Here is a 17,146-nt window from a genome sequence, read left to right as displayed (position 1 = left end):
AAGGAAATGTTACAGGCTGGGCGCAGTGGCTCACACCTGTAATCCCAGCACTTTGGGAGGCCAAGGTGGGTGGATCACCTGAGGTAAGCAGTTCAAGGCCAGCCTAACCAACAGGGTAAAACCCTGTCTCTACTAAAAGTACAAAATTAGCCAGGCATAGTGGTGCATGCCTGTAACCCAGCTACTCAGGAGACTGAGGCAGGAGAATTGCTTGAACCCGGGAGGTGGAGGCTGCAGTGAGCCAAGATCACACCATTGCACTCCAGCCTGGGCAACAAGAGCGAAACTCCATCTCAAAAAAATAAAAATTAATGTTACTATGACTGAAGCTGGTGGAAGGATAGGGATTATTATTTTGTCCCATGTTATATATTTGATTCTAAGTGCTGGAAAATGAGTAGTAAGTGTTCTTAATTAGTCCATGTCTTTATCTTTCCATGTGTTTTGTAATTTATAGTTATTAGTCTTATAAATTTTAAAAGTTCCAGGTCATCCTGATGCTTTGAGTTCTACCTAGTGGTCAAACTCCTCTCTACTGTGTGTCTTTGGACACCTGACCCACTAGGTGCTAGTGTTATCTGGTAGTGATACTGTTGAATTTTAATGACCTGGCTGAGAGTTTCCATATTACCTCCTTCTGTTATAAAACAAAATACAGCTGGGCGTGTGGCTCACGCCTGTAATCCCAGCACTTTGGGAGTCCGAGACGGGCGGATCACAAGGTCAGGAGATCGAGACCATCCTGGCTAACACGATGAAACCCCGTCTCTACTAAAAATATAAAAAAAAAAAAAATTAGCCGGGCGTGGTGGTGGGTGCCTGTAGTTCCAGCTACACGGGAGGCTGAGGCAGGAGAATGGCGTGAACCGGGGGGGGGCGGAGCTTGCCGTGAGCCGAGATCGCGCAGCTGCACTCCAGCCTGGGCGACAGAGCAAGACTCCGTCTCAAAACAAAAACAAAAACAAACAAACAAAACAAAATACAAGTAGGCCTGTGGAGAGTTCTCCAAACTGAGAATTTTAGTACAGCTTCCCTACAGCAGGTTCACTAAGAAATCCACAAACATCATGTGGTAGCCTAGCAGGTACTCCTTATCTGCAGGAAAGATACCCATGCCCTGGAGTGTTGTATGTTTCCAGACACTCAGAACACTTGTAAGTGTTTCGTGATGTTTCTGGTATGGAATAAACTCCAAAATATATTAAGCAAAATAAAGCAAGGTATAGAAGAGTGTGTATAATATGTTATTATTTGTATTTAAGAAAAAGTGGGTATAAAAATATACATGTATTTTCAAAACATATCTCTAGAAGATGCTGATTACATGGCTGATTCTGGAAAGGAAGAGAAGTTGGTGCTGGATACCTAGGAGCTGAGTACCTAGAAGCAGGTGTGGGTGAAATACATTTCACTGTATACTTTTGTATCTTTTCAGTTGAAGAGGCAAGAGAAAACTTCTCCTTTGCCCTCTGAAGGTTCACTAAACACCAGATGACAAAATGTGGATTAATAGTAGAAAAGGCACAAAAATTTATTTCATCATAGTTTTCCATGACATGGGAGCCTTCAGAATGAAGACCCAAAGATACAAAGGAAACTGTTTGTTTTTATGCTTAGGTTCAACAAACTGTGGACAACTGTGTAAAAATATGATTGGACAAAAAGGGTATAATCTAATGCTAATAGACTGAGTAGGGAAACTCAGCAAGGCCTTTCTGTTTGTCTTCCTCCTCTCTGTGCAACATTCCTTCCTTCTGATGTGGCAAGACTCTCTCTGGAATGGGGCTCTTATGACCTACAATCAAACAAGGTAGGTCAGATAATTTCTTTATGGCCAGTTTTTACACAGAAAGGCCAGAGGGAGAAGTTAGAGTAATACTTTTAGGTTTCATGGCTGGCGTTAAGGAAAAGGGGTTCTGGTTTCTATAACCTGCCTTGGGGAAGAGGGATTCTAGTGTCCTTGGAGTAGAATGAGTGGCCAGAGACAGGAGGGAAGGAGAAGGTTGGAGAGAAACTTTTGCTTCTGAGGCTGCTTCTGAAGCCTTCATTTTGGGGTATTGTTTTCTGAGCCCCAAAGCTATTTCTAATCATATAACTGTATTTGCTATTCAAACAGAAATAAAAGTTAAATTAAAACAAACTCTTCCTAGGATAGTTAATCAAACTTGACCCTTGATAATTTACTCTTTGTCCTTATTTCTCATCCCTGGGGTCTTCTGTCTTCAGGTGTTCCACCCCTGATCAGTTGCTTGCCATAGATATATTGAAATATTCCCCTCCCTCTCTGAGCCTAATAGAAACTCTACACAGGGATGAAGCAGGATTGAGACGGAGTCTAGCTCTGTCGCCCGGGCTGGAGTGCAGTGGCCCGATCTCAGCTCACTGCAAGCTCCGCCTCCCGGGTTTACGCCATTCTCCTGCCTCAGCCTCCGGAGTAGCTGGGACTACAGGCGCTCGCTACCTCACCCGGCTAGTTTTTTTGTATTTTTTAGTAGAGACGGGGTTTCACCATATTAGCCAGGATGGTTTCGATCTCCTGACCTCGTGATCCACCCGTCTCGGCCTCCCAAAGTGCTGGGATTACAGGCTTGAGCCACCGCGCCCGGCCTGAAGCAGGATTTCTAAAATCTCTCTTGTGACTGATTGCCATATTGAGCCCCAGACTTTCTAGACCAGTGGTTCTCAGCCTTGAGCCTGCATCAGAGTCACCTGAAGGACTTGTCAATACACAGGTTGCTCAGCCCCACACCCAGAGTTTCTGATTCAGCAGGTCTAGGGTAGGACCCAATAATCTGCATATCTAACAAGTTCCCAGGTGGTGCTAATTAGGGACCACACTTTGAGAACCACTGCTCTATTCTAAAATAGTTTCTCCTATGATGGATTGATGTGTAGTTTTTGTGTTCCAGTTGTGTCTTCATTTACACATATAAAGAAATAAAAGGAGAGTTATGTTTCTTTCCATGGGCATGCTTTTTATAGCGTACCATTGCCCAGCTCTGTGTCCGGCCAGCAGTGCCCTTCAGGCTCGTTATGCCTCATAAGACAATATGCAGTTTACCACCAGCAGAGCTGACACATCAGAAACCTGGCATCCTCCGTCATCTCTACTTCCCAGAGCAGACATTCTTGTGGTCACTGCCGTCAACTCCCTGTAAAGACTTAATTGGTATTTTAGAGGAGGCACTAGAAGAGTCATGCTAATTACTGATTTCCCTTCCAGTGTTTCTCTCCAGGGGTACTATTAGCATTTCAGTCAAGACAAAATGCTTTATAATGCTCTTTATAATGAGCATTACATTTAATGTAGGACATTCAGCTCCTTTCCCTTGTTCTCAAGTCATTATGACAGTCAATAATCCCACTGCACATCCCAGTGCTCCCTCAATCCTCCTAACCCTTAACTCCTGTGCAACCTGCCTGTACCACCTTTACCCACCTGCACCCCCACCTCCAGGATGGGTGATGAGGGCAACTCAACTTTCCACTGAGAACCATCAAGACCTTTATTAAATTACTTGTCTAGTCTAAAACACCAAAAGTAATGGCAACAAAAGCCAAAATTGACAAATGGGATCTAATTAAACTGAAGAGCTTCTGCACAGCAAAAGAAACTACCATCAGAGTGAACAGGCAACCTACAGAATGGGAGAAAATTTTTGCAATCTACCTATCTGACAAAGGGCTAATATCCAGAATCTACAAAGAACTTAAGCAAATTTACAACCCCATCAAAAAGTGGACAAAGGATATGAACAGACACTTCTCAAAAGAAGACATTTATGTAGCCAACAGACACATGAAAAAATGCTCATCATCACTTGCCATCAGAGAAATGCAAATCAAAACCACAATGAGATACCATCTCACACCAGTTGGAATGGTGATCATTAAAAAGTCAGGAAATGGCCGGGCACAGTGGCTCACGACTGTAATCCCAGCACTTTGGGAGGCTGAGGCGGGCGGATCACAAGGTCAGGAGTTCGAGACCAGTCTGGTCAACATAGTGAAACCCTGTCTCTACTAAAAATACACAAAAAATTAGCTGGGTGTGGTGGTGTGCGCCTGTAATCCCAGCTACTCAGGAGGCTGAGGCAGGAGAATTGTGTGAACCTGGGAGGCGGAGGTTGCAGTGAGCCAAGATCGTGCCACTGCACTCCAGCCTGGGTGACAGAATGAGACTCCATCTCAAAAAACAAACAAACAAACAAAAAAGTCAGGAAACAACAGGTGCTGGAGAGGATGTGGAGAAATAGGAACACTTTTAAACTGTTGGTGGGACTGTAAACTACTTCAACCATTGTGGAAGACTCCTCAAGGATCTAGAACTAGAAATACCATTTGATCCAGCCATCCCATTACTGGGTATATATGCAAAGGATTATAAGTCATGCTGCTATAAAGACACATGCACACGTGTGTTTATTGCAGCACTTTTCATAATAGCAAAGACTTGGAACCAACCCAAATGTCCATCAATGATAGACTTGATTAAGAAAATGTGGCACATATACACCATGGAATATTATGCAGCCATAAAAATGGATGAGTTCACGTCCTTTGTAGGGACATGGATGAAGCTGGAAACCATCATTCTCAGCAAACTATTGCAAGGACAGAAAACCAAACACCGCATGTTCTCACTCATTGGTGGGAACTGAACAATGAGAACACAGGAAGGGGAACATCACACACCGGGGCCTGTTGTGGGGTGGGGGGAAGGGGGAGGGATAGCATTAGGAGATATACCTAATGTAAATGACGAGTTAATGGGTGCAGCACACCAACATGGCACATGGATACATATGTAACAAACCTGCACATTGTGCTCATGTACCCTAGAACTTACAGATAATTTTTAAAAAACTATTAAAAAAATTACCTGTCCAGACTTTTGATTTAGATCCCTGCAAAAATCCCAAGTCATATTTTATTATTCTCCTTTTTATCAAATGTTGATATTTAAGTTACCAAACTCTGAGGCTAGGCGCAGTAGCTCATGCCTGTGATCCCAGTACTTTGGGAGGCTGAGGCATGTGGATCACTTGAGGTCGGGAGTTCAAGACCAGCCTAGCCAGCATGGTAAAACTCCATCTCTACTAAAAATACAAAAATTAGCAGGACATGGTGGCATGCACCTATAGTCCCAACTACTTGGGAGGCTGAGGCACAAGAATCACTTGAACATGGGAGGCAGAGGTTGCAGCCAGCTGAGATCGTGCCCCTGCACACCCCAGCCTGGGCAACAGAGCGAGACCCTGTGTCCAAAAAACAACAAACAAACAAACAAGAAACAGTAATGAAACGCCCAATGTTACCTTTTGAAAACCCTGTTGGTAGAATTTTCCATTGTGTTGTTCAGTCCTCTCTCTGGAGAGAGACCTTTTGGAAATTAGCACTGGAGGGCCCTGTTACCTGATGAAGTGACTTCGCGTCCTCATCTGACAAGGAGAATTGTGTGACCCTGTCCTGTTTCCTTTTTTGCCACGAGTGTCAGGGAACTTGGGGATAGATGTAATGCTTGATAGGGTTGCAAAATTAGCTTAGAAAATCATTTTGCCTTTATAATCAGCTTTTATATGGTTTTAATTTTTAAATAATTAACAGCTTTATATTTTGTTTTCTTGTGAGTGGCTTCTAATTGTTTGAGAAGCAGGAGAGTATTAAGTATCTGTGTTGCAGGTGAGTTGTGAAATATTAGCCAGATGTGGCCTAATCAGCTGGGCAAAAGAATGGAAATGACAGAGCACCCAGGGGCCTCCCATGTGCATGGGGCAGGGTAGTGAACTGAGGATAGGAAGAGCAGCAGGTTTCAAGGCTCCTCTGGCTGGTAGAAAGTGGAATGGGTCTGGTGAGAATGAAGGGCCAGGTGTGCTCACTGGAGGTGGAGTCAAGGTTAAGGAAGTAAGAAGCAAGAGGTATCCCTAAACCCTCACCAGAGATGGATATATATTGAGGGGGTGGCAGCAGATGTCCTGAGCTTGACTTTTCTCTTCAAGGTCAAGAGAAGTCCTGCTAGAATCACCTGGCTTAGCTTATGAGACATGTGGAAACCATTCCTTATAGAAACACCTGTTCTGCTTTAGCTGTCATTTGGTCCTGTGGCCAGATTACAGGGAGCAACTGGGTGCACACAAGGCTAGCACTCTTGAAATGAACTTTCTGCTGACACTTCCTGTCCAGGTGGAAAAGAGCAACTGGCTCTGGGACTGTAATGGGGTGGGAATTCCACCTCATCCTTCCCCTTCTTTGAGAGCCCAGTCTCTCTCATTTCCTTTTCAAAGTGTCCCTCAAAGTGTCAGGGGAAGCCACCACGCTAAACTCAGGGTTTCCACCCTCTCTGTCTCCTTTGTGATTTATTAAGGGATTATGTAAGGACTTTTTCAGTCTGGAAGTCCCCTGCTGAAATGCTGTCTTAGTCTGTGCTGCTATGACAAAATACCTGAGGCTGGGTGATCTACAAATAGAATTTTTTCCTCACAGTTCTGGAAAATGGAAGTCCAAGATCAAGATGCCAGCAGATTTGGTGTCTTGTGAGGGCTGTTTTCTGTTTCCAAGATGGTGCCAAGTTGCTTTGTCCTCACTTGGCAGAAAGCAGAAGAGCAAAAAAGGGCCAGCCAGTTCACTCCAGCCCCTTTATAAGGTTGCTGATCGTATTCTCAAGGGCTCTGCCCTCCTGACTTAATCACCCCCTAAAGGTCCTACCTCTTAATACTGTTGCTTCAAGGATTAAGATTCAACTTAAATTTTGGGAGGGAACAGAAAACATTCAAAAACAGCAAATGCCGTTGTGAGGGCTTGATTTCCTTTGGATTTTCAAACTGTCCTTTTCACATTAACACACCATCTGGAAGGGTAGCTTATAAAGGGCCCTGAAATAAGTTATTTGTCCCTCAGAGGAAATGGAATTGCTACTTATTATAGGTATTTGTTTCCCTCTTAAAAAGTGAGATTTGCCCTCCGAGGAGAACAAAAGTTTCTGAAGGGAAGAGAAGGGGGAATTTCAGGAGCCTGGGCCAGGCTGAGTGGGGGGCCCCGTGTTCTGCCTTGGTGTGGGTGTTGGGGAAACAAAGCATATCGGCCCAGCCCTGGGACAGTGAAGGTAAGAGAGAGACTCCTCTAGAAGCACAGTCCTCTCCCAGGGTGTCGGTGTTTTTTTTTCCGGCCCTGTCAGCCCTTTCTTCCCCTGGCCATGCCACTAAAGCCACATCTCTGATAGCCAGGAACCAGCTCCCTCCAGAACTCCCCAAGAGCTACCTGTCTGCACTGCCTTTCACCTGCAGGAAGGCAGCTCCCATGGCTTTCCTCCCTCACCCCTGCCAGGGCCTCTCCCTAGACCCTGCAGCCTACCCTGAGTACCACCCTCATGGTTCCGCATCTGTCCTCTGTGGGAGAAGAAAGCACCTCGTTCTGGTTCTTCTTGTAACTATTGTTCCTGAACTCTAAACGCATAACCCCCCACACGGTAATAAAAGCCACCCATCGTCACTGTTGGGACGCTTCCCTGTTTCTACATAGCCTGTCCCAGAGTGATGTACTCCTCCCAACTGCTCCCACATCCCTTTTGCGTGTCTGTCTCTGATTTGGCTTTCCTTTCCTCCTTCCCACCCACCCAGGTGGCTCCCGAATCAGCTGCTTCTGCTGCAGTTCAGAGCAACTTCAGGAGCTTCCCAGCTGAGAGCTTCAGGACGCCTTTCCTGTCCCCCTGGCCCAGTTGCCACAACAAACAACAGAGAAGACGGTGGTGAGTGAGCAGAGTTTACATTATGCTGTTGACCATTCCTCCTCAGTCCACCCTGGGGAGGCTGCAGAGAGGGGAGCTGTGTGTCTTTCTAGGTGCCCAGAAGAGACTGCTGCCCTCAAGGTGAGATGGCACCTGGCCAGCTGCCCAGGCAGGTAGGAGTGAAGGCAGCATGCTGCAGCATTGTCTGTTGATCTTGGCTTAGCTGGTCAGAATTCTTGAACTGGTGAAGGTGGTGGGAATCATCATTGGAACTAGCCAGGAAACAAGAATAAGGGCCTGTGGGACGGCTGCTGCTAGAAACTGTTCACACTGCGCACTGTGGTACTCCATCCTTCCAAGCTGGCTGGAAACTTTCTCCTCCTGCTGCTCTAGGAGGCTGCTCTGACTAACTCTGGTTTTGATTTCTCCTTTGACTCCATGGTTCCTTGGCAAGCAGGCATTGTTGGGGATGGAACACAGGTAGAACTTTGTGTTACCTGGACTCATAACGATAGCTAGTTCTGTGGGACTGAGCAGCTTCCAGAGCGCTGCCCATAACCTGGTCACCTGCACTCTGGTGAGAAATCCCATGTGATAATAGGTGTAGAGTGAGCCTGTTTAACAAAGACAGTGCCTTCTTTGGGCAGCTATACAATAGAAAATATTTTAAATAATATTCCAAAAGTGTGGGTGATCATTTGGGATTTCATATGTGTACTTTAGGGCTTCGGGGGTTTCCACTGCTTTCTGCAGCTTTAGCAGTGAGGAAGGTGGTTTCCCGCTGCTACCCTTGACCCACTCCTTAGAGTCTAACTACTACAGTACTTCAGGGGTCCTCAGCTAACATCAGCCTGGGGTGAGGGTGTCTGTTAACTCTCAGTGCAGAGGAGGCTGGCAGGGTCAAAACCAATACCAATGAAGCAAAGAAAGTGAGAAGGTTGGTGGGTGGGGGAAGTGGGGAGGCATGAATTAATAACAGGAAGTATGGCCTGTGATTTCAAAAAAATAATACTGATTATTTCCCCTATGGTGCTAAACCTGCTTTGAACTATGACCCCATCATTGACTTGAGAGAGAACAGCTTCTTAGACTACTTTGAAAGACATATTGAAGTATGTAGGGCCTCCTCTTTTGTTAAGGAAATAAATCCCGTAACATCAAAGGAATTTTTTAAAAAGTGACTATGAGGTTGGACTCTAAAATGGCTGATAAAGGGAAAAGCAGTGTCCTACTACTGCCTGAAAGAAAACACAGCACATATGGCTGAGATGGGACTTTATTTTAGGATTTGTGGGAGGCTGGACCAAAGTGAACACTGAACATATGAGCAAGGCATCCTTTAAAAGAAAGCCTTAAGGCTTTTCACACTGTGAAGCACCATAGGTAGAAGATCAAAGGATGCAAAAAATAATGCAAGTCCCTTTATTTTAAAGGCACATCTGCCTGGCCAAAAGTCAGGCTGAAAGTTGTGCCTCTGGTACTGGTGAGTGGTCTATGCCAGAAGCCCTCTTTGTTTAGTCACCTACTTTAGGCTGTGACAAGGACATTTGCAATGAGGAAAAGAAGTAAATAAAAATGAGATAAAACTTCAGTTTTAAAGCCTAGGGGCTCATGACACCATAGGACTCACCCAGTATTCCTTTCTTCGCATCATTGGGGCCATTTGAGCAAAGCTCTAGAGACACATCTGGTCAGTGCAAAGGCAGTCTAGAACTCATGCCCTTCTCTGTGAGTCCCTTAAAGTCTAAGCGAGTGGGACACTCATAGGTAATACAGGACTCCTTAGCAAGATGCAAACATTTTTAAAAATTTACTAATAATAGTTGTACGTATTCATGGAGTACATAGTGATGTTTTGATATAATTAATATATGGTGATCAGATCCAGGCAATTAGCATATCCATCTTTGCAAACATTTATCATTTCTTTATGTTTGAAACATTCAATATCCTCCTTCTACCTATTTGAAACTATGTATTATTATTAACTATAGTCATCCTACCATGGTATAGAACAGTAGAACTTATTCTTTCTATCTAGCTGTAATTTTGTATCCTTTAGCAAATCTCTCCCTATCCCTCCCTTCCTGCTACCTTTCCCAGCCTCTAGTATCCTCTGTTCTACTCTTTTACTTCTTAGAGATCAATGTTTTTTAGCTTTCACATATGAATGATAACACACCGTGTCTAACTTTCTGTTCCTGGTTTATCTCACTTAATATAATGTCCTCCAATTCTATCCGTGTTGCCACAAATGGCAGGATTCATTCTTTTTTATGGTTAAATAGTATTCCATTGTGTATCTATACCACATTTTATTTATCCATTCATCTTCTGTTGGATACCTACATTGATCCCATATCTTGGCTGTATGTAAATAGTGCTGCAGTAGACATGGGGATACAGACATCTCTTTCATATGATTTCCTTTTTTCCTTTGGATAAATTCCCAATAGTAGAATTGCTGGATCATATGGTTGTTCTATTTTTAGTTTTGGAAGAACCTCTATACTGGTTTCCATAGTTGCTATACTAGTTTACATTCCCACCAAGAGTATATGAGTTTCCTTTTCTCCTCATCCTTGCCAGCATTTGTTGTTTGTGTTTCTGAAAATAGCCATTCTAACTGGGATAAGATGATACCTCGTTGTGGTTTTGATTTGTATTTCCCTGATGATTAGTGATGTTGGGCATTTTTCCATATATTTGTTGGCAATTTATATTTCTTCTTTTAAGAAATGTCTGTTCATATAATTTGATCATTTTCTAATCAGATTGTTTTTCTGCTGTTGAATTGAGTTCCTTGCATATTCTGGATATTAATTCCCTGTCAGGTGAGTAGTTTGCAAGTATTTTCTCCCATCCTGTAGGTTTTTTCACTATTTGTTTTCTTTGCTTGCTTTGCTATGCAGAAACATTTTCATTTGATATAATACTATTTGTTTATTTTTGCTTTTGTTCCCTGTGCTTTTGAGGTCTTACTCATAAAATATTTTCCCAGACCAATGTTCTGAGGCATTTTCTTTATGTTTTCTTCTAGTAATTTTATCATTTCAGGTCTTACATTTAGGTCTTTGATCCATTTTGAATTGATTTTTGTATAGGATGAGAGGTGGGGGGGTCTAGTTTTATTCTTCTGCATATGAATATCCAGTTTTCCCAGCACCATCTATTCAAGAGAGTATCCTTTTCACAAAGAATATTCCTGGTACCTTTGTCAAAAATCAATTGGCTGTACCTATGTGGATTAATTTCTGGGTTCTCTATTTGTTCTGTTGGTCTATGTGTCCGTTTTTATGCTAATACCATGCTGTTTGGGTTACTACAGCTTTATAGTATATTTTGCAGTCTGGTAGTGTGATACCCCCAGCTGTGTCATTTTTGGTCAGGACTGCTTTGGCTATTTAGGGCCTTTCATTGTTCCATATAAAATTTAGGAATTTTTTTTTCTTTTTCTGTGAAGAATTTCATTGGTATTCTAATAGGAATTGCATCCAATCTGTAGATTGCTTTGGATGGTATTGTCATTTTAACAATATTAATTCTTCTGATCCATGGGCATAGGATGCCTTTCCACTTGTTTGTATCCTCTTCAGTCTCTTTCATCAGTGTTTTGTAGTTTTCCTTGTAGAAGTCTTTCACCTCCTTGGTTAAATTTATTCTAATTTTTTTTGTAACTATTGTAAATGGGACTGCCTTCTTGATTTCTTTTCAGCTAGTTTGTTGCTTGTGTGTAGAAATGCTACTCATTTTTGTATATTAATTTTATATCCTGTAACTTTACTAAATTTGTTTATCAGTTCTAAGTTTTTTGGTAGAGTCTTTATATACATATATATACGGTAGTTACCATCTTTTCATTTCCAGATGTAAGAATCCCTTGAGCATTTCTTGTAGGGCCAGTTTAGTGGTGATGAATTCCTTTACTTTTTACTTGTCTGTGAAATATTTTATTTCTTCTTCATTTGTGAAGATTAGCTTTGCTGGGTATAATATTCTTAGCTGACAGGGTTTTTCCCTTCTTTCTTTCAATACTTTAAATTCTATTTCCTGGCCTGTAAGATTCCTTTTGAGAAATCTCCTGTTAGTCTAATAGAGATTCCCTTATATGTAACTTAGTGCTTTTCTCTTGATGCTTTTAAAATTCTTTCTTTGTCTTTGACTTTTGACAATTTGATTATAATGTGCCTTGGTGAGGACCTGTTTGGGTTTAATCTATTTGGGGTTCTTTGAGCTTTCTACACCTGAATGTCCATCTCTCTCCTAAGACTTAGGAAGTTTTCTGCTAATTTTTATTTCATTCGTTGATTTCCTTTTAGTTCTTTTTAAATGATATCCATCTGTTTGTTGAATTTCTCATTCAAATCTTGAATTATTTTCCTGATTTTATCAGATTATCTCACTGATTTTCCTTAAGATTATTATTTTGAATTGTTTTTCTGGCATTTCATACATTTCCTTATGATTGGAGACTGTTACTGGAGAATTACTGTTTTTCTTGGGAGGTAATATGTTTTCTGGTTTTTTCATGGTTGTGTTTCTATATTGATTTCTATGCATCTGGTAGAAAAGTTGCCTCTTCCAATTTTATGAAGTAGGCTTTGTAGAGAAAGACTTATTTATATGAATGTGTCTTGTGATGTCGGTTCAGTGGGGTGCATTTGCCTGGGTTCTAGGTTGATGCGTTAGTGTAGTCTCTGTGTAGTTTCTTCACCTGTAATCCACACTAGTGGCATTTGTGATTTCTCAGTGGCCTAGGTTGAAAGAGTTTGTGGTGACAGTCGTGTGGCTTTACCAGGCTGGGCTTGCTGGGTTTGCGGGGCTCTTTCTAAGGTTGGAGGATATAAATGTAAATGATGGACTGACGAAATTTGGGTCTAGCTTGCTGGGTTTGGGGTCCCAGGGCTGTTATTCTGGCCAGGAGCATGAGCATACAGATGTTTGGCCAACCTAGTGTGTCTGTCAGGAGTGATCTGTGGGGCTGTTTTTCAGACTCAGGACAGGAAGCTGACAGAAGGCTACTTGGCCGAACTCAGGTCGTGTTTGCTGGGGACTACCTACAGGTCTATTTCTCATGCTTGTGACACAGCCACATGGTTGCTTGGTTGGCTGGGGGGGCATGTCTGCTGGGGATGGTCCATGGGGCTGTTTCTTTATCTCAGGACATGGGCTTATAGCTGCTCAACCAGCCTGGTGATGTGTCTGCCAGGGGCAGCCCATGCAGCTGTTTTTTAGGCCCAGGATGCAGGCGCAAGGCTACTCAACTGGTGTGGGGGCATGCCTGCCAGAGGTGGCCCACAGGGCTATATCTCAGGCTGGGACATGGACAGATAGCTGCTCAGCCAGCCTGGGAGAATATCTGCTGGGGATGGTCCATGGTGTTGTTTCTTAGGTTTGGGACACAGGTGCAAAGCTGCTCAGCTGGCATAAGGGCATGCCTGCCAGGGATGCCCTGTGGGTTTCTCAGGTCTTTTTTGGAGGTTAGGGGTGGTACAGGGCCACTAGGCAGGCCAGGAACATGCCTGTAAGGGGGGGATACTATTATGGAGCTGTTTCTCAGGTCCTGAGTGTGGGTGCATAGCCACTTTGCTGGTGCAAGGGCATATCAACTGCTTGGAGGCTCAGGGGCCTCTCACATTTAGAGGAGGGCATGCAACCATTTGGCTGGCTCAAGAGTAGGTTTGCTCTAGTCAGAACTGACAGATTGATCCTCTGGCTGGAAGTGCAATGGCAGGGGTTGGTTTCCCTGCTATGCAGGATCAGAGTCACAGCTGATCTTGGGCCCAATCTCCATGCAACTGAGGTTGTGGCATACAGCCACCCATGTGAGCTTGGTAAGGAAAATGGAGCTCCAGTGCTGGGAGGCGCCGTAGTTACCAGCCTCCAGAGCAGGATTCAATCCAGAGGTGGCTCAGGTCTCAAGATTGTGCCTTGCTGCGGCAGCTTGGTTCACAAGGGGTGGGAGAGATGGGAAGTACATACCTTGTGCTCCTAATTCAGGGCAATGTGACTGTGTGAATTCCAGCGTGTCTCCAAACTGGGCCCAGGACTTGTGAGGACTGTGGGATTCTCCTGTTGTAAGGACTGCAGGTGTTTGCAATGCCGATGGGGACTGACTTCAGACAGATCCAATCTTAGCAGGAGAGATAGAGCTGCAGAGGTTGGGTGGCTCCATGCTGCCCTCCTGGATTTCCAGTCACCACAGGTGTGTCTCCATGCCCTGTTGCATTCTAACACTCTCCCTACCAACATTTCTCGCTAGATGTTTCAAAAGGTCAAGTAACCTATAGTTTCCTCTATGTGTATTTTCAGAGATGTCAGTGGAAGATCTTTTGTCTGAATTCCATGTCTTTTTTGTTTTGTTTTGTTTTTGTTTTTTGAGGCAGGGTGTTTCTTTGTTGCCCAGGTTGGAGTACAGTGGCACAATTATAGCTCACTGCAGCCTCAACCTGTCAGGCTTAAACAGTCCTCCTGCCTCAGCCTCCTGAGTAGCTGGGACTATAGGTGCACACCACCATATCCAGCTTTTAAATTCTTTGTAGAGATGGAGTCTTGCTGTGTTATCAGGGCTGGTCTCAAACTCCTGGGCTCAAGCAATCCTCCCACCTCAGCCTCTCAAAGTGCTGGAATTACGGGCATGAGCCACCGAATCCAGGCTTATGAATTCCATGTTTTTAATGAAGATGATCATTCTGCTTTCGATATAATAACTTTGAACAATGAATTGTGATATATATCATATCGAAGTATATTTATATATGCTTCATTATTATTTTTCTTTTTTTAATGAAAGCACATGTATTTTAGAGAGTTCTATATTGCTTGATATATAACTTGTAGTTAAATAGGGGGTTTGATCATGTTTCTTTAAAAGGTGGGCATTAGGACCTTGATCAATAGAGTAACCATCTCTTATGTTATTGTTTCTGTGAAAAATTCAGTCCCCTTCCCCAGAAAAGAATGTAACTCTCATCAATGTGGCTAACATGACATGACATTCTACCAGGCATGACTTTCATTCATTCAACAAGTGCTCCTTGAATGATGAGTGAGGCAAAGTCCCTGCTCTCATGTAATTTTCATTCTAGTAGAACAGGAAGACAGTAACATCCAGCGGTAATTTTAAAGTACAGTAAGAGCCAGACTCAGCGGCTCACACCTGTAATCCCAGCACTTTGGGAGGCCAAGGTGGATGGATCACCTACAAGTGGAGGGAGAGGAGTGAGGGATGAATTCTGGGCCTGAGCACTTGGATGGACAGTGGAGCCTTTTGCCTGGATGGGAAGTGCTGTGAGAAGAGCACATTTGGCTGGAGAAAATGGACAGGTCCTGTATGTCTTGTTAGATAAACCAGTCAAGATCTGGAGTAGACAGTGAGATGTCAGATTCTGGAGGTCAGTGGAGAGGGTGGGATAAGAAATGTATGTGGAGATCACCAGCCTCTAGATGGTGTATAAAACTGCACGACTGGATTTGATCACCTCAGGAGTGAGCATGTCAGTCATTTAGAGACCAGGAAAAGGAAGTAGGAAGAAAAACAGGAGAGCATGGCATTCCAGAAACCAAGGGAAGAAAGTCTGTCAAGAAGCGGGGGTGGTGATTAACTGTTAGTGCAGCCACGAGGTATCTAAACCCATTATCACACAAGGAATAATGCTTTCTTGGTGCTTTCCTGCTTTCATATGTGCTCGTGGGCCTCATCTTCCCCCATTAAACTGGAAACTCATTGAAGCCAGGGATGATTTCTTTCTTCTGTTTGCACTCAGAGCCACTCAAAGCTGTGCCTTAACTGCCTCACCCCAAAAGCTCTTCAGTGTGAGGTTGAGGCCTGAAGTGACGTTTCCTGAGGATCTACTTTTGGAGTTGTTTATTGGGAGGTGTGGGGACAGTGATGACAAGGAAGGTCCAGGACTAGTCCCTTCCTAGGCAGAAGAGGCTACTGATGTCCCAACTCTGAGTAGAAGGGTTGGGTGGCAGAGGAGAAGACAGATGGAAGGAGTAGGACGGATGCACAAACGTGTCAGATTCTTGACATCAGAAACTGTCAGCCCCACAAATGTGGTCATAGGACTTCAACCTGACAAAGCAGGGACACTGAGGGGTCATGATGGGCTCTTTGCCTGCTGATTGATACAGCAGTAGGATTCTTTATCATACTCTGTAAAGTACATGTGACCCCTTGCTGCGGCTGAAGAAGGATGGAGGAGTCCCTCTTGGCTTCCCTTGAAGGTTTCTTACTCAGAACTACCAGTTTAGGTTCTTACAAAGGCTAGAGAATCCAGATGGTACCTGTGTCTGGGGAGTAATTCTATGGGCTGTGCTCTGGGACAGCAGTGGCCTCTTCTCTTGACCAGGTTTCATTTCTCTGTATTGATGGGGAGTACCCAGGCCTGAGGGTCTGGTCATTTTTGACTAGAGGCAGTATCTGTAGTGGAATAGCCTGAAGACACTGTCTTAGCCTATTTTATTCTGCTATAAAAGAATATCACAAACCAGGCAATTTGTGAAGAATAGAGACTTATTTCTTACAGTTCTGGAGGCTGGGAAGTCCAAGTTCAAGGGCTGGCTTCTTGCTGGGGCCTTCTTGCTGTGTCATCCCACAGTGGAAGGTAGAAGGACAAGAGAGAATAAGAGAGCAAGAGCGGGGTTGGACTTTTTTTTTAATGACAAACCCACTCCTACAATGATGAACCCATTCCTGAAATAACATGAATCTATTAATAAGAACAAAGCCTTCATTACTTAATCAGCTCTTAAAGGTCCACCTCTCAAAACTGTTGCAGTGGGAGTCAAGTTTCCAAAACATGAATTTTGGGTGACACATTCAAACCACAGCAACCCCCTACAGGGTTGGACAAATTGGGAGTTAATCTATATAGGTAAAGGGATGGGTTTTCTGGGAATTGGGAGATTGCAGTGAGGTTTGGATCTTGTCCTGTCTCTTCCATAAACATAGTGAAAGCAGACGACCCATAGTATCATAGGAAAGCATAAGAGTAGTTTCTGGTTGGGGCACTTGTGAACACTTTGACAAGATGGAAAGCCATCTTGGGGGAGGCAGGACCAGCAGTTGAGCCCCTACAACACAAAGGAGACCCTGGATGTGGGATGAGGGTGGACCCCTAGCCCTGCAGAGTTTAAGCTGGTAGGAGGCCTGCAGACCAAGGGTTCATCCTTTGGAGTTTTTCTTGGAACTTATTACTAAATGTTTCCAGATAATCCCTGATCATGGGGCCTGATAAAATTCTTTCTTACTGCTAAAACTATGTTAAGATAAAAGTTGTTTTTATTCATTTGCTATCTATTAAAGCCATCACAGACTAATTATTTTTCAAAAGAAAGAAAACTATGCTACAGTTCTACAAGTAACTTATGACCAGATGTTGAGGTCTTGGGATACCCTGCCCTACTTAAAAAATATTG

At 43.6% G+C, this 17,146-nt stretch overlaps 1 protein-coding gene across 1 annotated transcript in view; it reads left to right on the top strand.

The window, feature by feature from the left end:
* The first annotated feature begins 7,808 nt into the window (after nt 1–7,808).
* The window catches only part of MYLK (myosin light chain kinase), a 222,234-nt gene continuing 212,896 nt past the window's right edge, over nt 7,809–17,146 (top strand). Inside the window, exon 1 of the mRNA XM_031935156.1 lies at nt 7,809–7,896. Coding sequence (XP_031791016.1) covers nt 7,870–7,896 — 27 coding nt within the window. The 5' untranslated portion in view covers nt 7,809–7,869. The remainder of the gene's footprint in view (nt 7,897–17,146) is intronic.

The sequence above is a fragment of the Piliocolobus tephrosceles genome, chromosome 2 (assembly GCF_002776525.5).
Source record: "Piliocolobus tephrosceles isolate RC106 chromosome 2, ASM277652v3, whole genome shotgun sequence".
Classification (NCBI taxonomy): domain Eukaryota; kingdom Metazoa; phylum Chordata; class Mammalia; order Primates; family Cercopithecidae; genus Piliocolobus; species Piliocolobus tephrosceles.
Note: the sequence above shows the minus strand (reverse complement) of the source record. Positions and strands in the feature narration are given on the sequence as shown.